We start from the raw sequence: 23,391 nt of genomic DNA on the forward strand, positions 1-23,391 counted from the left end.
AGCCCCACAGACTGGATAGTGTCACCATCTCTGAACAACCACTTCTCGCTGCCACCACCACATAAGCTTGGCAAACACATGTTCCACTAAACAAGCAGTATGCCAGAGTGTCAGACACCTGGACCAGCTTTTCAAGGCCATGTGAAAGCACATTATTTATTCCACATTTCAACCATTAATCACTTATCAAATCTCCTTCTGTCAGATGGTTAATAAGTGGCTGGGTCAAACTGATGTAATAATGTTGTGGAAATAAACTCATGTCGGAGCTCTACAGAGAGACAACTAGGGGCCCAGAGATCTCAGACAGGGGGATTTTCCCTCAGGAACACAGCTTCACTCTTCAGCCAAGAACCTTGAACCAGGGAGGACTGTATCTGCAAGTCTACTGCAACACACCTGATGGCCACATGGTAAATGGAATAGTATGTCATTTGGTTTTTCAGTACTGTCCTGAGCGCCTTCTTTCCGGGGGGTGAGAGAGAAAAATTGTGACAGCAAGGAGAGAAAGTGCAAAGCGAAGAGAGAATCAAAGAGGACAGTGAGAGGAGAGAGAAAGAAGGGCCAGAGGGGAAGCAGAAGACTCACACTGAATCTGCTCATGTACGACCAGGGCGAAGTGGTCTGTCTCCAGGATGCGGGACAGTTTTCCCAGATTGTCTGTGAGGTGAACCTGAGTGGAAAAGGAAAGCAAGAGGTTAATCTACCAGTAGGAATGCTTCCACATTTCTCCCTGTGCCTCTGGAGCTACACCTCAGTCAAGTGGCTGCTGCCCAAAACAAACAGGAAAAGGTATTATAACAGTGACTCCAAACTGTGTGCAAGAGCTTTAGCAGGACATCATGCAGCAAACAATCAATCAACCATTTCAATAATATTGGGTTTCTTTGACTGAAGGCATCCAATCACAAGTTAAATCCACTGAAATACACAATTAACCCAATACTGAGGAGCCAGTCACCCTGCCATCTCTAATGAAGGCCATACTTTGACCACAGCCCATGGCACTTTGAGGGCCATGTTTCCCACCACAGCAGAAGGTCAAGATGACTGCACTGATGAGACTCAATAAAGCGCTGTAAAAGCTGCAGTACATGAACTGTGAGGGACTGCAGGTGGCCCCTCCAGACTGCTGCCAGCTAGCTGCGGGCTTTCCGAGGCTCAAGGCAGCCCACGTCTGCAGTAAACAGATGGCTGAAGGAGCCATTTCCCCACACCAAAACACAAAAGAGCAGCTGGTGCCAAGGTCAATGTGTACCAGGGCCTGGGAACACACATGAAAAAACCTGTGTGTGTGTCTCACATTACAGGACTACCACCCCAACCCCTGTGCACTGAAAAATACTAATGTCATCTACTGTCTGTCTGAGCTGTGTGTGGTCAAGGAATGCTCAGGGTGCAGTCAGAGAATTCACCTGTTTGAACTGCTTGTAGAGGACCTTGCTAACAGGGTCAGAGGGTTTCACCTTCCCTGCCAACACACAGGAAAGCATGTTCCCCAGGGTGACCATGCCCAGAATCAGCCTGCAGGGAAAGGGAGCATTAATGCCAGACACAGGCCTGTTGCCCTGTAAACTGTACTACTGCAAATGATTATGTTACATTAAAATATTTTGGTATTAATATCTTGCTTAGCAGACACTCTCATCCAGAGTATTTTGCATAATTCACATGTAATCCTTCTATTCGGATGGATATTTACTGAAGGAATTTAACTCAACGGTACAAAAACGTGTACCAACTGGAGCCCTGACACTAGTGCACATCTCAATTGCACACCTCTGTGGTGCTCTTTAGCACATCACTACACACCTCCACTGCACTTCTTACCATACACACCCACTGCACTCCTATCACACGTCACCCAAATCGTTGAGAAATAAATCCTGAAAGTCGCAAAGACAAATGCTGTCTGAATACAGGTATGTGCATGGTGACCGAAGAAGGCATTGTCATGGGTGTAGCACTTCCGGGGGACCCACCCTGACTCATCAACGACCGGCGCCTGGTCAAAGGCCTTGTCCTTCAGGATGGTGATAGTCCTCTTGATGGTGACCGTGGGCAGCACGGTCAGTGGAGCCGACAGTTTCAGGCCCTGGAGGGTCCGGTTCCACCACCTGGGAGTGAAACCGATGGTACACAGCCATTTATACACAACCTGAAACCATATCCAGTCAGTGTACAGATAGCCCATGTGACAGCCCCAGTTTCTCAAACTTATAGTCTCTCTCACACCCACACTCACACTGACTTGCCCTGCACTTCTCTCTCTCCCTCACAAACACACACACAAAAACAATCTGTCAGTCACACACACACACACACACACTCTCTCTCTCTCTCTCTCTCTCTCTCTCTCTCTCTCTCTCTCTCTCTCTCTCTCTCTCTCTCTCTCTCTCTCTCTCTCTCTCTCTCTCTCTCTCTCTCTCTCTCTCTCTCTCTCTCTCTCTCTCTCTCTCTCTCTCTCTCTCTCTCTCTCTCTCTCTCTCTCTCTCAAACTCAATTTTAAATTCAAACTAATTTTATTGGCATGACAGAATTTCTGTGTTGCTAAAGCACTTCTATATTGGATGACACTGAAATGAGGGACATAGAAATGAAAAACGAGTAATAATGATGGATAACAAAAACTACAATAAAGAAATAATGAAAAGTTAAGCACAAATTAACAGCAATAACTATAGTACTATTAATATCATCATTAACAAGAACAACAAGAATAACACCAACAGCTCATCCATTTACCAGGACAGGAAGATTTTGAAATGGATTAAGTTTTGTCCCTTGCCTTTTCAAGGGAAGATTTAAATTTTTTCCACAGTTGCGTCATGACGTGTATTTTGTGTAATTTTGGGAGGTGTGTATCTCTAATTGATTTATATTTTGGGCAGGAGAGCAGGAGGTGTTCTTCTGTTTCTACTTCTCTTGCTTTACACTGTTTGCACAACCCATTTTCATTGGGCAGTCATCTATTTTTCTTGGTGCCCTGTTTCAACTGGCAGACTTTGGTCAGTGAGTCAGTACATTGTTAAAATGTGCTTTTTTGCCTGCTCTTTTACCCTGATGAGTAAAATCTCTTTCTAGGGTTACATAGCACTCTAACTTTTATTAGTTTAATTTCATCTTGCCAATAATGAACATATTGAACATATATTGTTTTGCTGGTTGTAAAAATGAAGCAGTTTATAGATCTCTCCTAGTGGACTTTGCTGCTACAGCTTCAGCCAAGTTCAAGTATTTCCAAGAGAAGTTTCAGAGTGCAGCCAATGACCAAGGTAAGCTTTTCCAAACCTTCTCCTCTCTCCTCTCCCCTCTTCAACCCCCACCTGTCACTACGATCACTGCAGAAGATTTTCGTCATTTCTTTGAGGAGAAAGTAGATAAGATCCGTTCATCCCTCAACCAAATCCCAGAGCAACAGGCTCTCCTGAAATCACCCCCAAGCTCTAGCCTATTTTCTGAATTCAAATCTCTCTCTGAATCTGACATCCACAGTCTGATTTCAGCGCATGAACTAGTGCTTACACCCCATACCAAAATCTCTCCTCCAAGAAATTGCACCTATTATCCTACCATACTTCTCTCATGTAATTAACTCATCACTAACCTCTGGCATTGTCCCTTAAGCAGGCAAGGGTCCACCCACTAATTAAAAAACTCACTCTGAACCCTTCACTAGCCAATAACTATAGACCGGTCTCCCTACTCCCAAACCTCTCTAAGGCACTAGAACGTGCTGTGTTTCGTCAAATCTCCCACTTTTTCCACTGTTAACAATTCACGTGACCCTAACCAATCTGGCTGTTCACTCTACTGAAACTGCCCTAATTGCTATCACTAATGCACTTCAAGCTGCAAAAGCAGCATCTCTCTCTTCTGTTCTTATCTTCCTAGATCTGTCAGCTGCCTTTGACACGGTCAACCACCAGATCCTGGGAATCACTGGGACGACCCTAGAATGGTTCTTCTCCTACGTCAGAGGTTGCTCCTACCAGGTCTCCCGGCAGGGCTCCACCTCCTTGCCCTAGTTCCTGAAGACAGATCTTCTACAGGGATCAGTGCTGGGACCACTCTTGTTCTCTCTCTACACCAGAACACTTGGAGAGGTCATAACAGCACATGGCCTGTTGTATCATTCATATGCAGATGATACACAGCTGTTTATAGTGCACTCAGAGAGTATTCAGGACCCTTCACTTTTTCACACTTTGTTATGTTGCAGCCTTCTGCTAAAATCATTTAAATTATTTTTTTCCCTCAATCTACACTCAGTACCACATAATGACAAAGTGAAAACAGGATTTTAAACATTTTTGCAAATTTATTAAAAATAAAAAACTGAAACTAAAAATCACTTTGACATAAGCATTCAGACCCCTTTGCTATGACACTTGAAATTTAGCTCAGGTGCATCCCATTTCTCTTGATCATCTTTGAGATGTATCTACACCTTGATTGGAGTCTACCTGTGGTGAATTCCATTGATTGGACATGATTTGGAAAGGCACACACCTGTCTATATAAGGTCTCTCCGCTGACAATTGTTACGGCCAGACTCCTGCCAAAGGTGACTACAGGCAGTCACAGGGCAGTTGGCAGGACAAATACTCCGCACATAATAATACAACAACCCGGCTACTCACTCTTCCGTGTTTGATCCAGCCGGGCAGAAGATGCAGCGGCGAGTGCTTCGCAGTTGAACTGGCTGAACAGTATTCATACGGATCAGAGAACAGATAGTTGGAGAGATAGCAGTGCACAGGAGTTTTAGAAAGAGTGGTTTGAAAGAGGGAAGAAGGTAATGTGGAGTAAAGAAAAAATGGAGATCTGGAGATCGGTGCGCAAAAGAGTGAAATAAAACAGTGGGGACCGGCCAGTCTGCAATAGACCGTCGGACCGGCTCCACCGTCCTACCCAAAACAACAAAACCAACCTAGAAAATAAACTCGACAAAAAAATGCACCACCATCTCATGAACTTTATACATAAAACTGCTCTTAAACATGAAGTTAGAAAACAACTAAATTCGCACAATATACCACGCTGGTACTCACTCAAATTCCCCGACGACTGTGCTTGCCGCCATAGACGTTTAAATTACCTGAGGTGCACAAGTTCGTGCACCCGTGACCCTGACGTTACGTGACCCCTAACCCCTACTTCAGTGCACCCTTTTCCTGACGTCATGTGGCATACCCGTAACACAATGCATATCAGACCAAAAACCAAGCCATGAGGTCAAAGGAACTGCCTGCAGAGCTCAGAGACAGGATTGTGTCGAGGCACAGATCTAGGGAAGGCTACAAAAAAATTCTGCTGCACTGAAGGTTACCAAGAGCACAGCGGCCTCCATAATTCTTAAATGGAAGAAGTTTGGAACAACTAGAACTTTTTCTAAAGCTGGCTGCCTGGCCAAACTGAGCGATCGGGGAGAAGGGCCTTGGTAAGAGAGTTGACCAAGAACCCGATGGTCACTCTAGCTGAGCTCCAGAGATCCTATGTGAGAGATGGGAGAAACTTCTAGAAGGACAACCATCACAGCAACACTCCATATGACATATGAAAGCTCGCTTAGAGTTTGCAAAAAGCACCTAAAGGACTCTCAGACCGTGAGAAACAAGATTATCTGGTGTCTTGGCCTCAATTCTATGCGTCATGTCTGGAGGAAACCAGGTACTGCTCATCCCCAGTGCAATACCATCCCTGTGGTGAAGCATGGTGGTGGCAGCATCATGCTATGGGGGTGTTTTTCAGCAGCAGGGACTGGGAGACTGGTCAGGGTTAAGGGAAAGCTGAACGGAGCAAACAGAACGGAGATACAGAGATATCCTTAATGAAAACCTGCTCCAGAGCACTCAGAACCTCAGCATAAGGCTGCAACATAACAAAATGTGAAAAAAGTGAAGGGGTCTGAATACTTTTTGAATGCATATACTTCCTTCCCTCTCGAGGTGGACATCACTCCTCAAATATCAGCATGTCTCACTGATATCTTGGGTTGGATGAACAAGCAACAGCTCAAACTGAACATTGACAAGACCGAGATGTCCAAGATTGTCTATGTCCTAGCAAATATGTCTCCTCGGAGGAACCTCTCAATTTGTGTTGACAATGCAAAGATGATGGCAGCTACAGCTGCAAAAAACCCAGGGGTAACCTTGGACAGCAATCTCTTTCAGGGAGCATATTGCAACCACAACCAGGATCTGCAGATTTCTTTTGTTCAATAGCAGGAAGATCAGACCACACCTTTCCACATACACAGCCCAAGTCGTGATCCAGGCTCTCATCCTGTCATGTCTGGAATACTGCAACCTGCTGCTTGCTGGCCTCCCGGCATACACCATCTGACCACTGCAGCTTATCCAGAATGCAGCAGCCTGACTGACGCTCGACCTCCCCAAGCAGGCCCATGTGACACATCTCTTTGAATCCCTCCACTGGTTATCGGATGCAGCAAGGATCAAGGTAAAGACCTTGTTACTAACCTTTAAGGGACTTAATGGGTCAGTCCCTTAAATGGGTGTACATCTAGTTGGCATTGCGGCATCTTCGTGTAGGACAAGGATAAGTGTATCGCTTTCAGAATTGTATATAGTTGTTTGTAGGAGTGGGTGATATATCGAATATACTCTATGTATTGCGGCTTGTTCTACGTGGGATGTAGTAAATGACAATATTGTGAACATCGTTTGTCAGGTAATTTTTTTAAGCCGTTGGCATGAGACTCGCTTTGGCGTTTCGCTTCTTTTGCTATCCTCTATGGCTCTCTCCCTCTCACAGACAGAAAAAGAAAAAACTCACATACATACGTCACACACAATGCCCGCCCATACAGACCACTCTCCTGGGCATGTGTGTGTGACGTATATAGTTGAGACGTGTGTTTTTGTATCTGGAGGGAACAGGAAAAGAGCCTGGAGAGAGCGAAAGAAGTGAACCGCCAAAGCAAGTTTATACGTGCCGAGTTCGGAAACAGTAATGGAAGATGGAGGCGGATGAATTGGTTCCGAAAAGAAACAGCACTGCATCCATTGTCTGGCAGCGATCTGGGTATCCAGGGCTCCAGACTGTGACCAAAATGGTTGCATATGCGACCATTTTTTGAGAGTGTGTGAGTTAAAATTTCACGTGGTCTCATTCGTGCTAGCGCATGATGATTAGGTTGTTTTGGTGCTCCTCCAGCACGGGTACTGCATTAGCCATTGTGGTTGAAAGTAGTACTTTTTCTTCTTCACTGGCTCAGTTGGTCTCTCTCCCTACCTGCACTCTCTCTGCCTGTACACGCGCACTGATGATGAAATGCGTAAAACAATCCATTTAGCTGTTACTGCGTTCCAAAGATGAGGCAGTCTATAGCTGATTATTTTAACCCTTTCACATGTAACTTGATATGTAGTGCGCATTACATTACATGGTTTGTTATGTTTTCATTAGCGTTATTAAGCTTCTCATAGTTTTCAACACCGCATTTACTATACTTTTTAACTTTACTTTTTAATCGCTGTTTCCTCAAAGCTAGAATTAGCTATTATTTTTCCCCAATCTCGTGTTCTAATCACACTGGTTTTAGCATATGCGCTAAACAGCTAATCACACCGGTGTGACCGTACGCGCGAAAGGGTTACAAAAAAACAAAATGAAGAGAGAGGGGAGGAGGCTGGTGGAGAGGGGGAGCCAACGAGAGGTCCCGACTAGGGATGGGCGATACCAGTGATTTTTGTTTCGATCCAATACCAAGTAATACTAGGGCTAGTATCCCAATACCGATACCGATATTTTTTAAAGTCTTGTTGTGTACACAAATCCAGGAAATACTTGTAATTTCTATGATGAAATTGCATCAAAAAAGTAAGCTTTTAAATGCATTTAAGACACTACTTGGTCTATGATTAAAAAAATCAAACTTCTCTATTTTGTTTTTCATTTAACAAAAACAGTGATAAAACTGTTTATCCTTCAACATTCAAACAAAAGCTTTGAATAAAACAGACTTAATAAAATAAGACTTTCTTTGCAGCAAGAGAGACAGAGACAGAGACAGAGAGAGAGAGAGAGAGAGACAGGCAGAGATAGTGAGAGAGAGAACTACAGACATTGTCATCCTAATTGATTCCAACGGGAAGTTCATAAATGAACAGCAGCTGTTTCCTGGCCTAAAAGCAACAAAGGTTTGGTGCCCAAAAACAGATGACGCGCTTCTGCAACCAGACAACAAACTTCTAGGAGAACCAAGCCACATCATCATACATGTGGGGACAAATAATCACACAACAAGAGCGTGTGGCAGAGTCTGTTATAAGAGTGGCAATGAAAGCAACAGAGACATTCCCCATGTCCAAGATAGTCATTTCCACCATCTTGCCCAGAACTGACATCCACCTAGACACCATAGAGAAGGTGAATGCAACCATCTCCCGTGGATGTGCCCTCATGCCGAACGTCCACCTGGCACACCACCCCAGGCTTGGCCTCCACAGCCTACACGACCACGTGCACCTCCGCAAAGACACTGTCAATGTATTCGCCAAAACACTAAAAGATGTTGCCCTTGGCCAAATTCTCATAAAGAAAACATCCATGGCCCCTCACCCTGCCAAAACATACCATCCCACCACAACCACCATCCTATGCCCAAGCTACACTCTGGTCCCCAATGTGGAGTGCCCCATAACCCTGCAACCCGACACAGACATCAAAAGCTCCAGTATCCCTCATCCCGTCGCCCTACAAGGCATCAGAGGCACCCCGCGCACCCGAATGGGCACCCCACGCCACCACTCCAGCATCATATTGGCTATCCTCGACATCTGCATTAAGAACACCAGCATCCACCAACATCAGGACGCCAGGGTAACCACCCCAGCCCCCTGGCAGGCCGGCGACCAGCCCTCAAGATACCTCTCGGCAAGCCGGAGCAGCAGGGGCAGCCTAGCTACGCTGCAGTGCTCAGTAAAACAAACAGCACCAGCAATACTAAACTGGAAGAGATCAGAGACCTACTTGGCATCATATGCGCACGACTGATGGACTAGTTGTGAGTAACTCATGATGTCTAATTACAATAATTCATGATTTTGACCAATACAAAGGTATAACAATAACACAACAATATAGTGAAAATATTGAAAAATATATATTTTTTTTTTTTTAAAAAAAAAAAAAAGGATTTCAAAGAAAGAATTCAGTATGGGTTTTGTTCATTGTAGAGTTCCTGAAGCTTGTTAAATTTTGTTAAATCCTTGTATACAATGAAATCTTTAATGATTACAGCATGGAATATCCAGGGCATTCATTCATCCAGCTTTGGTTATAAAACTAAAGCCCTGGAATTTAGGAAAAACATGAAGAACATGGATATAATAATCCTTCAAGAGACATGGTGTAGAACTGGTGAAGTGACTCTCTGTCCCACAGGATACTGCGAAGTAGCAATTTCATCCAAGAAACATCCAAAGGTCACACGTGGAAGAGATTCAGGGGGCATAATTATTTGGTTCAAAACAGAAATAGCGAAATACATCACTACAATCAAAAAATCACATATCTGGCTAAAAATCAAGAAAAAACTAACACAGACAGAAAATGACATCCCTACTACAATGAGGAGATCTTTGATAATCTCCACAGTCAGATCAACCACTTCCAGGCCCAGAGAAAAGTATTGATCTGCGGAGACTTAAATGCAAGGACAGGATCCCTACCTGACTACAATTCAGATGAAGGCAACAGCCACATATTTGGCAGCAGTTATACACAAGACCTGGTCAACTTTGCCTGTAATACCTCTGACAAACTTATAAACAAAAGTGGCAAATCACTTATTGAGCTCTGCAAAAGCCTCGGTCTGTACCTGCTCAATGGCAGGGTGCGAGGGGACTCCTTTGGGAGATATACCTACAGCTCATCACTTGGCTGCTCAACAGTTGATTATATGATTACAGATCTGGACCCATTCACTTTCAAAGCATTCACGGTAAAACCACTAACACCTCTATCAGACCATAGTCAAATTACTGTTTATTTTAAAATAACAAAAAATACTAACACACTCACAAGGCCCAGCAAGCTCTGTAACATCAGAGAAAAATACAGATGGGCCGAAAACAGCAAAGAAAACTACCTGAGAGCAATCTGCCAGCCCCAAGTCAGTTCACTGATAGAAAAGTTTTTAATTAATACTCACCCCCATAGTAAAGAAGGCGTAAATCATGCTGTCAAAAACATAAGTAACATTTTCCATTACTTGGCATCAATTTCTAATCTTAAAACAACAAAAAGAACTCATAAGAATAGCCAAGAAAAGGAAAAATGGTTTGATAGGGATTGCAAAATTATGAGAAATAACCTTAGGCCACTATCAAACCAAAAGCACAGACAACCCAACGACCCTGATTTACGCCTTACTTATTACAATGAGCTTAAAAAATATAAAAGCACACTCAGAAGGAAGAGAGAACAGTTCACTCAAAATCAATTAAAAACAATTGAAGAATCTATAAACTCAAACAACTTCTGGAATAATTGGAATACACTGAATAAAAAGCAACATGAGGAACTTGCCATACAAAACGGAGAAATATGGAAAGGCCACTTTGAAAACTTGTATGGTAAATATAACATGAACTCAGAACAAATGCAAATATACGAAAAAATGATCAATATGGAAAAGACAATTAAGGAATATCAAAACCCTTTAGATTACCTAATAACAGAAAAAGAATTATTAGAAAAAATCCAAGACCTGCAACCAAAACAGGCAAGCGGGCCTGATGGCATTCTCAACGAAATGCTCAAAAACACTATTCTAAACTAATAAAACTTTAGAATAAAACTATTCTAAAACTGTTCAACTTGATTCTGAGTGTCGGATACTTCCCTGATGTCTGGAACAAAGGACTCATTACACCCCTTTTCAAAAGCGGAGACAGATTCGACCCCAACAACTACCGAGGCATCTGTGTGAGCAGTAACCTGGGGAAATTATTTTGTAGCATTTTGAACAACAGAATTATAAACTTCCTTATCGAACACAATGCCTCGAGTAGAAGTCAAATTGGTTTTTTACCTAAATGCAGAACATCAGATCACATTTTCACCTTACACACCCTAATTGACAAATATGTAAACCAAAATAAAGCCAAAATATTCGCCTGCTTTGTAGATTTTCAAAAGGCCTTTGATTCAATTTGGCATGATGGATTATTCTTTAAACTTATTGAAACCGGTGTAGGGGGGAAAACATATAACATAATAAAATCAATGTACTCAAAAAACAAATGTGCAATTAAAATTGGAAACAAACAGAATTCTTCACTCAAGAACGGGGTGTGAGACAGGGCTGCCCACTATCACCGACCCTCTTCAATATTTATATTAATGAGTTGGCAAAAAGACTCGAGCAGTCAGCAGTACCTGGTCTCTCATTAAATGACTCTGAAATTAAATTCCTTCTTTTTGCAGACGACTTGGTCCTGCTGTCTCCAACAGAAGAGGGTCTACAGCAGAACCTAAATCTCTTGCACAAATTCTGTCAGATCTGGGCCCTGACTATTAACCCCCAAAAAACAAAAATACTAACATTTCAGAAAAAATCCAGACGTCAGGGAAAAAAATTCACCCTTGGTTCAAATACAATCAAACATGCAAAAAATTACACATACCTTGGGCTGAAGATTACTACAACCGGTAACTTTAACCTGGCCGTGAATGACTTGAAAGAGAAAGCAAGAAGGACTTTCTATACCATTAAAAAATCTATCCAATTTGACATACCAATTAGAATCTGGCTCAAAATATACGGCAGTGAAGTGTGGGGTCCACTCATGTACAATGGGTTTGAAAAATGGGACAAACACCCAGTTGAAACCCTGCATGCAGAGTTCTGTAAGTGTATCCTCAAAGTACAGAGGAGCACACCTAACAATGCATGCAGGGCTGAATTAGGCCACTATCCCCTATCAATTAAAATTGTGAAATGAGCCATTTAATTCTGGAAACATCTCAAATCAAGTGACCCCAACGCTTATTGTTTTAAAGCCCTGAAAAGCCAAGAGATGAGCACAAAAATAAGTCCCTTCTGCCAGCTAGTCTTGAGGCTCACACAAACTAATACGACAAACAAGAATAACCAGACTAATACAACTAACAATCAGCCTCAGGACTATGCCACCCTCGCACAAACAATTTGGCCTAACCAAATTATAAAAACACAAAAAGAAAAGTATCTGACATATTGGATTGAAACAACAAAAAGTCAAAGTAAACTTCAATGCTATTTGGCCCTAAACAGAGAATACACTGTAGCAGACTACCTGTCCACAGTGTCTAATACAAAACAAAGGAAAACCTTGACCAGGTACAGACTAAGCAACCATAACCTGGCTATTGAAAGAGGCAGACACAGGCAAACCTGGCTGCCCACAGAAGAGAGACTATGTACCCATTGCAGCCAGGGCATGATAGAAACAGAGCTCCACTTCCTGAGTGAATGCTGCAAATTCAAAGATATCCGGAAGGAATTCTTTCCTGAATTCAAAACCATCTACCCAGACTTTGAGAAGTTTGAGGGCAGTATGGTTCTAAGAATATTACTAGGAGAGGAACAAGATAGTGCCAGAGTCGCAGCTAGGTATGTGGATGCCTGCCACAGAGAAAGAGAGTCACTCCATCGGTAAAACACTTCAAGAAATAAATACACACACACACACACACACTCACACCACACACACACTTCTGTATTTGTTGTTTGTTTGTTTTAATGTATGTAGAAATGCTTTGGCAATACAAATGGAGTTTTTGTCATGCCAATAAAGCTCATTTGAATTTGAATTTGAGAGAGAGAGAGAGAGAGAGAGAGACAGACAGAGAGAGAGAGAAAGAGAGAGAGAGAGAGAGAGAGAGAGAGAGAAAATTGGTGACGGGCAAGTGACTCACAGGAACAATACATACAGAGCCATTCAGATTTGCTCGAATTCTTCCCCTCCCTATTCAAACTTGGCATTTTTTTCTCCTCACCTAGGCCTCACCTATTCCTTAATGAGTGAGAGAGAGAGAGAGAGAGAGAGAGAGAGAGAGAGAGAGAGAGAGAGAGAGAGAGAGAGACCAACATTGAGATAGAGAAAATGAGAAAAGAGACAGAAAAAGATAAAGACAAAAAAGAGGGAAAGAATGAGTGAGAACCAGGTGAGAGGATTGCCATTTTCACAAGCAGTGAAATTCGTCACATAGGTTCAAACAAAAATTTAGAATAAAACAAAGACTTTACATCTGAAAAACATCCAGGTCTTCTGATTTATTTTTCTACATTTTTAGGTTTTTGTTTAGAAACAGCAGCATGTTTACATTTTTCCCCTTCAGTCGGTTTCTCTGTTAGCTTATCAGTTCTCCCGTCTTGGAAAAAACTCCCTCTGCGGGGACAGAGGAAGCAACGATGCCCAAGTATTTTGCTGCAAGTCTACTTAGGGATGGGAGTTTGTTCATGCTCTTTCCACCAGTGTAACGGGTCTTGGTCTCGGAGAATTACCCTTTCCTCTAAGTAGCAACGTATCTCAATGAGCGCATCAGTGCCTGCTGAGCGGTACTGTTGGGCTGACAGAGCTTGAGTGTCAAAATGCAACCATAACCCTCCTTTTGCTGTGGATGTGGTAGAGCTTGATGTAAGTACAGAAGACACTGGGGAGGCAGAACTTGGCACAGACGTGGAGGCAGTGAATGGTGCTTGTGACATAGGCTCATGAATTTCTTGCATTTCTGTCAGAATTTGTCTTTTTACATTTTCCACGTTGTCTTGGCTGTGAAACGCAAGGTTTTTAAAACGGATGTCTAGGAATGTGCAAGCAGCAAGACTGAAACATCTCAATGCCACGGAATCACCGTTGGCACTGTTGTAACGGTTCTCTGTAAAGTGTGTTTCCTTGACACTCCGTGGCTGCAGCTGCTCTCAAAAGTAGAGACGCAAGAGAGATCACCTTCAACATGGACACATATTTTGCTGCAGAAGTTTCTCGTGTTGCCTCTTCGAACGGTCTCAGGGCCTCAATGGTTGGCTGGATCAAGTCCAGCTCTTCAGTGCTTAAGCAGAGGGCATTCTTTCCAAGTACACAAAGTGCGGTGACGACTGCTTCCCTCTGCTCCTGAAGTCTGTCCAACAGATAGAATGCAGAATTCCACCTTGGTTCTACTGACTGAACCAGTTTATGCTCTGCCACGTTCAGCCGCTTCTGTATGTCTGTGAGTTTCTGCGTGGCTTTCATGCCGTGGTGGAAAAATGATACAATGCTACTGCATTTTTCCAAGAGCTGAACAATTGCAGGGACAGCTTTAATGGCATCTTTGACTACCAATTTCAAGGTATGGGTGAAACAGGGGTAGTGCGTCCACCCAGCGCTGTGTACCGCAGAGACAACATTGGGACCATTGTCTGTGACAGCTGCTAGCACCTGAGTTATGCCCCATTCATCTGTGATTCTTTTTAGCTCTAAACTAACTACTTCTAAAAGAAATTCTTCCATTTGCCAGTTGTCAACAAAATGACATGTTACAGCCAAATCGGCCTCTGTGGACCTCGATGTCCACATATCTGTGGTCAGAACCACGCTGTTCGCATGCTGTGTCTTCACAAGTGCAATGAAACCCCTGTCCTCTGCAACTGAAATAGGCTGGAGGTCCTTGCATATCATCTCTCCAAGGCGTCTTGTAATAAGTATGGCTCTTGGAGAGCTATGCTACATGTAGTTTAATCTTTATGTGCCACTAAGCCTTTCATAAAAGCTTAAATAGGCCTAGGCCTAGTTTCACCAAGTAGCCACAGACAGTTAGAATAGGCCTACTTAATGACACATTTTGAATGAAACTACAGTCATTCCAAAATCTCTTAATATCCACCATTAGATAAAATTGATAAAAGTGTGCTAATGATGACTTATAAAAGAGTAATATTCATTGTAGATGGCCTTTTCTCTTCAGATATCAGCAAGACGTGGCTTTAAAACATATTTGTTTTTCTTTTTGAAAATGTGTCCTATAGCTTCACATAGCCTACATCTAACAGTAGCCTAAAGCCTACTGACTGCAAAACATGGGTTTATATGTAGGCCTAAACTAATCTACACCAATACCATGACTAGGGTTTCATACAATACATATCCTGCACATCAATATCCTACTTACATTTTACATGGTTAACAATTTTATTATCACCGGTAACCTGGATAATTCCTGCCTTTCTGAAATGCCTCTGCTAAAGAACTCAATGAAGTGGGGGTATCTGCCTGCATTTTCTCCACCTCTCGTCGTTTCTACTGTAACTGGTTATGCTCTTTTGGGTGGCAATTTTTTAAATGTTTCATGAGATTTGTGGTATTGCCACAATATCTGACCATTTTGTCACATATGCTACATTTCGAATCATTGCTATTTACCATATCAAAATAACTCCACACGAGGCTCCGTTTACATTCTGCCATTCTGCAACCGGCTCTGGGGCTGAGTGACTGAGTCTGTTTCTGTGTGTGCCTTATTACAGACGTTGTTGGGAGCTGAGTGAGAAAGCGGAAGGAAAAGTAGTTCCTATCCAAACTAACCATTCAAAAAATAAGCAAAAATACTATTAAATTAAATTAATGAAATCAGAGTGTTTTTTTAATATGAGGATCGATCCTTAAAACTGAACCATCAGGATCAAAATATCGATATTTTGGTATCGATCCGCCCATCCCTAGTCCCAACTCAGACACAATTGATGATGAGAGTGCAGGTGCAGGCAAGGATAGACCAAATGAGCCAGTGAAGAAGAAAAAGTACTACTTTCAACCACAATGGCTAATGCAGTACCCGTGCTGGAGGAGCACCAAAACAACCTAATCATCATGCGCTCGCGCGAACGAGACCACGTGAAATTTTAACTCACACAGTCTCAAAAAATGGTCGCATATGCAACCATTTTGGTCGCAGTCTGGAGTCCTGGATACCCAGACCGCTGCCAGACAATGGATGCAGTGCTGTTTCTTTTCGGAACCAATTCATCTGCCTCCATCTTCCATTACTGTTTCCGAACTCAGCACGTATAAACTCGCTTTGGCGTTTCACTTCTTTTGCTCATACGAGGGAAACAATTAGGCTCTTCACACTGCACTTAGCCCAGGGCTAAAAGCATTCTTAGAACCTTCTTAGCCCCAGGCTAAGGGAGCTGTTAGCCCCAGGCTAAGAAAGCCTTCACACTGGCACAATCCTGGCACATTCCAAAGTGGGATAACCCCGACTTTAGCCTAGGGCTTGCTGGCCCTGCTACGGAGCAGGGTTAGCCCCGAGTTTGCGGGGTTATCCCCTGAAAATTGACTAAACACGGGGCTAAAGTAAACAATGGACCTTGCGTCACGTTTTTGTTGTCCAAACTCACGACTTCTTCGTCACGTCATTACAACTACTACTAACCAAAACCGGCAACATTCAGACGTAGCCTACCTAGTGTAATGGGGTTAATCAGTTCACATATTAAATGTTAAGTCCTGCATAAATGGGTTCAGCAACTTTTATTTTGTATTCGTTATGTGCTGTAGGAAATGTATTGTGAATAATCTGCAGCAGGAAGAGAGACTGCTGTGGGTAGGTCAGGCAAATAGCGGGTCCGCAATAAAAGTTAGCCTATTAAAATCATATTATCATCATATGGCATGTTCTGTAGGCCTATATCATTCGTTAGAAGTAATATGCATAAACTGCACTAGAACTCGCGTTTTTGTGACCAATTAACTTAAATTGTAACTTTTATTTACTTTTGTTTTGTCAACTGACCGCGAAGCACGCTGTCATGGCGAAAATTTTAATATGATATAATTACATCCAGTACATTTAAATGTCTTTCATTTAGGAGGACCAGACTGTCTTATGCCATCCCCAAACATTGTGATTGCTGACCCTTTATGCAGCTAAATAAACTACACCATCCTGTGAGTCTTGTGCTGACAGAAAGCAGACCGTGGTTGGGATAGAGTATTCTATACAACGCAGGTTGAGCAAGTTTGCTGGGTAGTTAGAGCAAGCTAGCTAACTTAAAACAACAATAATATGTCCGGAAAAGACTTAAAAAAGATCAAATTGGTCGGAGGCGGAAACAGCATTGCTCCTGAGTTTGTGGTCGGAAAAGTCCGTTCAAGACAAACTAGATGGAACATGCCGCAACAGAGAAGTTTTCCACCATCTGTCAGTGAAGCTATGCCGAGGACAACGGAACAACTCAAACAAAAGCTTTAGGGGTTCAGCACCACTCTCACATAAAGCCTTGATAATGGCGACATTTTAACGTTGCTGCTTGCTGTTAAAGAGTAGTCACGCGTCATTCTAGAATACAAATATTAGTCACAAGTTCCACCGGACATTTAACCCAGGGCTAGTAGAAGTGCAGTGTGAATCATATAGTCCTGGGCTTAGGTTAGCCCTGGTTTAACAATGTGTGTGAAAAGGGGCTAAATTATCCCAGGGTCAACTCTTAGCCCAGGGCTATCCTTAGTGCAGTGTGAAAAGCCTTAATGTTCAGATTAAAATATTTTGCAAATATCAAGTCTCGAGTCACTGTCAATCTTTACATCAATGCAAAACTAGGGTATGCAAATTAAGACAACTATTCATCAACATGCAAGGTCATTGATTAATACCATGCTGTACCAAAAAAAAAGGGTGCAACCAAATCATGTGCTGGTATGACTAACTGAAAAAGTTGGTACCACCAGTGTTACCAGTGGAAAAGTATTGGAGCCCTGGTATTGCAAGGGAGATGTTGAACAAACAACGGTTATCTGCAAAATATGCAGCAAAATAGTTTTTTTTTTTTTTATTTAACTTGGTTGCGATTTCCCCCTTTTTGCATGAAAGTTAAAATTGTTCCAATAGAAACCACTAATGAATATAAACAAGAATGTTTTAATGCAGACATATGTTGCAGGGACTATTAGAATCATCATACTTGTGTGATTGTATGCATCAAAGAGTTAAAGTGCCCTCGCTGAGACCTAGATCCCCCCGGACAACACCGCCATCACTGCTGCCCTGTCCTCCTCATACTTCTTCTCTCACACTCCACGGGCCTCAGGCAGAGGAGGGGGCACGGGCCTGCTTCTCTCCATCCTGGTGATACTCCCCCCTGCCCCTCCATACTCTCTCCATTAACTCATTTGAATTCCATGTCTTATCTGTACCTCATCCTCTAAAACTCACCATTGTTGTTCTTTACCGTCCTCCAGGTCCCCTCGGCCTCTTCATTGAGGAGCTTGACACTCTTCTGAGCTCCCTCCCTTCTCTCTACTCTCCCTCCCCTTCTCTCCTTCTCCATCATGCCTGCTGAGTCTACTACATCAGTCTTTAACACGTCTCTCTCAATCTTTAGATGCACTCTGCCCAACTGTCTCCAGTTCATCACGACTGTCACCCTCCTGTCCATGGCTGACTAACTCAGACAGGACTGCGCTGCGAGCTGCCGAGAGGAAGTGGATAAAATCCAGATCCTCTGCTACCAATCACTCTCTACTAACAGCATTCACAACTGCAACAAGATCAGCTAAGTTCTCATTCTTCCAATGCAAAATTAATTCTAACATAACTAACCCATGAAAACTTTTCTCCACCTCTCCACCCTCCTCTCTGCTCCTCCCCTCCCCCTCTCTCCTCTCTGCCAATGATTTTAGGGTTTACTTTGAGGAAAAGGTGACCAGCATCCAGGACTCCCTCACTCCCTCAACATCACCCTGCAACCAACTGCATCAACCACCTGTCCTCTTTCATGCTGCTCAACGATTGGGATGTGCTTCAACTTTTCTCAGACCACCATGCCACAACCTGCTTTCTGGACCCTGTTAGGAGACAGTTCCGTGGAATGCAAGCAATGTGTATTAGAATACAAATGATGGAGACAAGCGATGTGTATTAGAATACAAAGCGATGCCACTACACCCGACCGGAGCCAAACAGCACCTCTTGATGGTAACAGTCTGCGGAACACGGGGTTCCCCATGACCATATATGGACTTTATGGACTCCGAAGTTTGAACCCTACGGAGACAATTAGGTTACTAGGTTCAGGAGAGACCCAATTAGAGGGGGAGCTGTTTAGCAATGCACAGCTCCACGAAACCAATCAAAAGCAGCACCCCCTCTGGTCATTGTAACCCATACATAAATGTACCTACTGTAACTGTATAAAAAAGAACTAAATCTTATACTTGTGGAACTTCTGCTCCATGCCTCCGGGAGTGGACTAACAACCCCATCCCCTCTACTCTGCTCCAATCTATATCCGGTGAGATCGCCCCATTTATTTCTTCAATTATCAACACCTCACTAATCTGTGGTATTGTCCCCACACACCTCAAGAAAGCTCTGGTTACTCCACTCCTGAAGAAACCATCCACTGACCCATCAGATATTATGAACTACCGACCGGTATCTCTCCTCTCATTTCTATTCAAAACCCTGGAACATGCAGTACTTAATCAACTGTCCCCTTTTCTTCTCAGAAACAACCTCCTGGACCCACCAGTCAGATTTCAGAGCTGGCCACTCAATAGAAACTGCACTCCTGGCAGTGACAGAGGCTCTCCACACCGCTAGAGCCTCCAACCTGTCATCCGTCATCATCCGCCTTGATCTCTCTGCTGCTTTTAACACAGTCAACCACCAAATGCTAATCTCAAAGCTGTCAGAGATGGGTATCTCTGGGACCGCCCTCTCTTGGTTCAAGTTCTACCTGACTGGTAGATCCTCCCAGATCTACTGGAAAGGTTCCACCTCTGCACCCACCCCTCTCACAACAGGGTTCAGTACTGGGGCCCCTACTTTTCTCAATTTACATCAACTCACTTGGCTCACTTCAGTGTTTCCCACAGGTCTGAAATATACTTGTGGTGGTAGCTGGCGGAAAAGGCCGGTATTACTTGCCAGCACAGAAATGGTCTACTACACGTGACAAACAACAAATACGTGTGACCTTTAACACAATGTTTTGATTTATTGAATATTTTTATTAATTCCACATAATATATTTCACAGATCTAACCCCCAACCCTCCCCTCCATCTACCCACAGGAGAAGTGTAACTCTTTAGTGTGTACAAAGATGGCACTGTTTGTCAGTGCATCTGACATCTAATCTTAATCTTTCTTATAGAGTCTTGTAGCTACCAGAGCCATGTAGAGAGAGAGTCGCGTCAACGGAAGTCCAAAATGCTTGATCGTCACGTGATTCACGTAGACTTCAGATAGTTCCAGGAAGTTCTTGGTGGGCAATTTGAATGCATAAATACAGAGAGACAGAACTGTGATTTTTGGTAATTAATAGTCAATAAATGCATTGATTTACAATATTTATATAGCACAACGACATGTGTATGTAGTTACATCAACGTGTTTTTTTTTTTTTAAGTAAAATTTGGTACTATTTGAGGATTAGTGTGAACAGCTAGCGTTACCTGCCTTGTTGACATATTTTAGGCTAACGTTACCTTGGTTAAAGAGTGTATTGCTGTTGTTTATTGCTTTGACTTGTTTTTTTTATTATTATTATGTTTTTAAACCTGTCTGATAGTCAAGAGCAATCATATCCTAATGTTTATTGATATATTTAGAGGGAGGGTAAGGGAAGAAATGTTTCAAAATTCAGATCAGATTAATTTTCTAACATTTCTTTAATTCATAGTGGTTTCTGTAATCCCATGGTAACTGAGGGCCTAAGTAATCTTAATGACTTAATGACTAGGGGTGTAACGGTTCTGAAACTGAAACTGAAACCGCGATACAAACGACCACGGTCTCGTGTCACGGTTCTGGAAGATGGAACCGCCACACCCCCCTCCCACCACCACTGCAGGTGCAGCCTGTGGAGCTCTTATTACATTACTAATGTAACAAAACTCATTTTTCATTTCACAATTAACAAAATAAATCACAATATTATCATTCTATTTAATAGGGGTGTAACAGTACACGTATTTGTACCATACCGTTTGGTACAGGATGTTCGGTTTGGTGCGCGTTGTGATCCAAGTGAATATAGTCTAGCTTTAACCACGCACGTTACGTGCCTAACTTTTTTTATGCCCTGGTGGTCAGTCAACGGAAATGTTAGCGAATAAAGTGATACTTAACAAGATACAGTGTGCCCTCTCTTCTATGTTTCTGTGTGCGGAACTAAAAAAAAAAAAAAAAAAAACTCAGTTTCCTCTCCGATTCCATAATGGAGCCATAACTTAGCAACTGAATTAGCACAAGTTCAGTGATGCAGCCTTGTAAATATGGCAACCGCAAAGCCAGAGCTTGAGGACACTCCCATCACCTAACCTTCAGGTCTCCTGTTTGGGAATATTTCGGTTTTCCAGTGAACTACAGTAGCAATGGGCAAAGACAAGTGGATAAGATGAAGGCAGCTTTATCAAAATGTTAAATTGAAATTGGATACGTTGCTGGCAGTACGTCGAACATGATTACTCATTTGAGACAGCATTATCCACATGTGAATATCCAAATTTTTATTCATGGGTTTGAACACGGCATTTTCAATAAACTGTAAAAAGGCTTTTATTGCCTCTTATTTTCTTACATTTCACACTGACTTTCCAAACTGATGGGTGTGGGGGGAACAATGACATTCCAGACTGATGGGCCATTACCTTTGACAATGGGGAGGGGACTATTAACACCTACCTCATCAATATTCATTGTGTAGGCCACTGGCTTTGAAAAAATAGTGTCAGTCCAAACACTTTAGTAGTCAAACCACATGAAATTTCTGAATGCTTTAATCACCCATGTGTAGCCAAGGTTCAGAGCTCAAAAGTCTTGACCAGAAATATAATGTGTTTTTTTACAACACTCAGAGACGTCTTCCAGATGAGCAAACGCTCTTTTAAATACCTCTTCAGATCTATCGGCATACATCGCATAGACATCTCGGAGATGTATGTGTGCTTACAAGGATACTAATACACTAGCTAGCTATCGAGTTTTTTGTAGCTCTGTAACGTTAATACTATAAACTCACGTTTGGATTTGGCACTTTGACAGAACAACTAAGCTAGGTAGCAGCTAGCTAGCTAATAACCAGGGACGTGGCAAGCTTCTGAGTATGCCGGGTATGTAGCTATTAACTATAAATTATTACAGCCTAATCTACAAACCTGGTAGCCCCATGTCGATGCTAACTTTGTGCCATGCATCGTTTTTTTTTTAAGCAAGGTCGTGGTTGTTACGACCATGGTCGTTTGTGTATTCATTCGTTTTCCCAATGTATGTATTTTTGTTCCGGCTGCGTGTGTTGCGTCGTTTTACGTTTTCCCCAGGTCCGTCTCATCCCTTCCCCGAGGTGTGTCCTTCATTGGGTGTCTCCTCCCCTCGCCCGTGATTAGAGCCTTTCATCATTTCCTGGCCGGCCCGCTCCCTTCAAAGAGGCTCAGTCCGCGTAAGAGAAGAAACCACTTGTCGCTGCCCCCTTCTGTGTTTCGTTAGGAAGGGAGAAAGGGAAGTTTTACTGTATCTTTTTGTTTTGAGACTTATTTTGTGTTAGGTCAGTTAGTTTCCCTCTCTCGTTAGTTAGAGTGTGTTTTATGTGTTATTTTGGCTTTGTCGACTCCTGAGTTTGTGTTCCCTGTCACCCACTTTATGTTTTTTTTATGTTTATGTAATAAATTTTGTTACTTTCCCGATGTTCGCGACTTTGGTCTCCCCTTTTATCCCTGTTACAGTCTGACCCTAGACCGGGCCATAACAGTGGTCCCACTTCAAAAGTGGTGTCATACAACTCCGAAAAGCCTGACACACATAGTATAAGCTTCTCCAGTTTGTCCGATTCAATGTTTATATTTAGCACCGGTGTTGCCCCGCCCATGTTCCAGTACGTCGCACTATAAAATCATTGGTTACACTCGGAAAGGTCAGCGCAGAGCAGTAGAAAATAATCGATCATGTATGGCGTTCTCGGACGGATAAAAAAAATTTAATTAAAAAATGCTGAAATGGGTCGCCAAATATACTTTGGCGGCCGCTAATATACCTGGGCGGCCCGCACGAGTAAAGTCTATGTGTGGGAAACACCGCAGTTATCAAATCACACGGTTTCTCCTATCACTGTTATGCTGATGACATCCAACTCTTTTTGTCTTTCCCTCCCTTTACCCCCCAGGTCAATGAAAGGATTTTCACATGCCTGACTGACATCTCCAAATGGATGACATCCCACCATCTGAAGCTGAACCCTCGCCAGACCTCTCCATCACCGTTGATGGCACCACAATACCATCCTCTCAATCAGCAAAGAGCTTGAGCGTCATCCTCGACAACAACCTACACTTCAAGGAGTACACTGATCGCACATCACGGGGCTGCCGATTCCTCCTCCACAACATCAGTA

At 42.9% G+C, this 23,391-nt stretch overlaps 1 protein-coding gene across 2 annotated transcripts in view; it reads right to left on the bottom strand.

Annotated features, from left to right (window-relative positions):
* cbsb (cystathionine beta-synthase b) overlaps positions 1 to 23,391 on the bottom strand; it is a 62,250-nt gene that overhangs the window by 710 nt on the left and 38,149 nt on the right. For both annotated transcript variants that reach the window (XM_036545867.1, XM_036545866.1), the window contains exons 12-14: positions 1,983 to 2,117; positions 1,416 to 1,524; positions 589 to 673 (exon numbers count right to left, since the gene is read on the bottom strand). In XM_036545867.1, the coding sequence (XP_036401760.1) occupies positions 589 to 673; positions 1,416 to 1,524; positions 1,983 to 2,117 (329 nt within the window). The remainder of the gene's footprint in view (positions 1 to 588; positions 674 to 1,415; positions 1,525 to 1,982; positions 2,118 to 23,391) is intronic.

This window comes from Megalops cyprinoides, chromosome 14 (genome assembly GCF_013368585.1).
Source record: "Megalops cyprinoides isolate fMegCyp1 chromosome 14, fMegCyp1.pri, whole genome shotgun sequence".
Lineage (NCBI taxonomy): Eukaryota > Metazoa > Chordata > Actinopteri > Elopiformes > Megalopidae > Megalops > Megalops cyprinoides.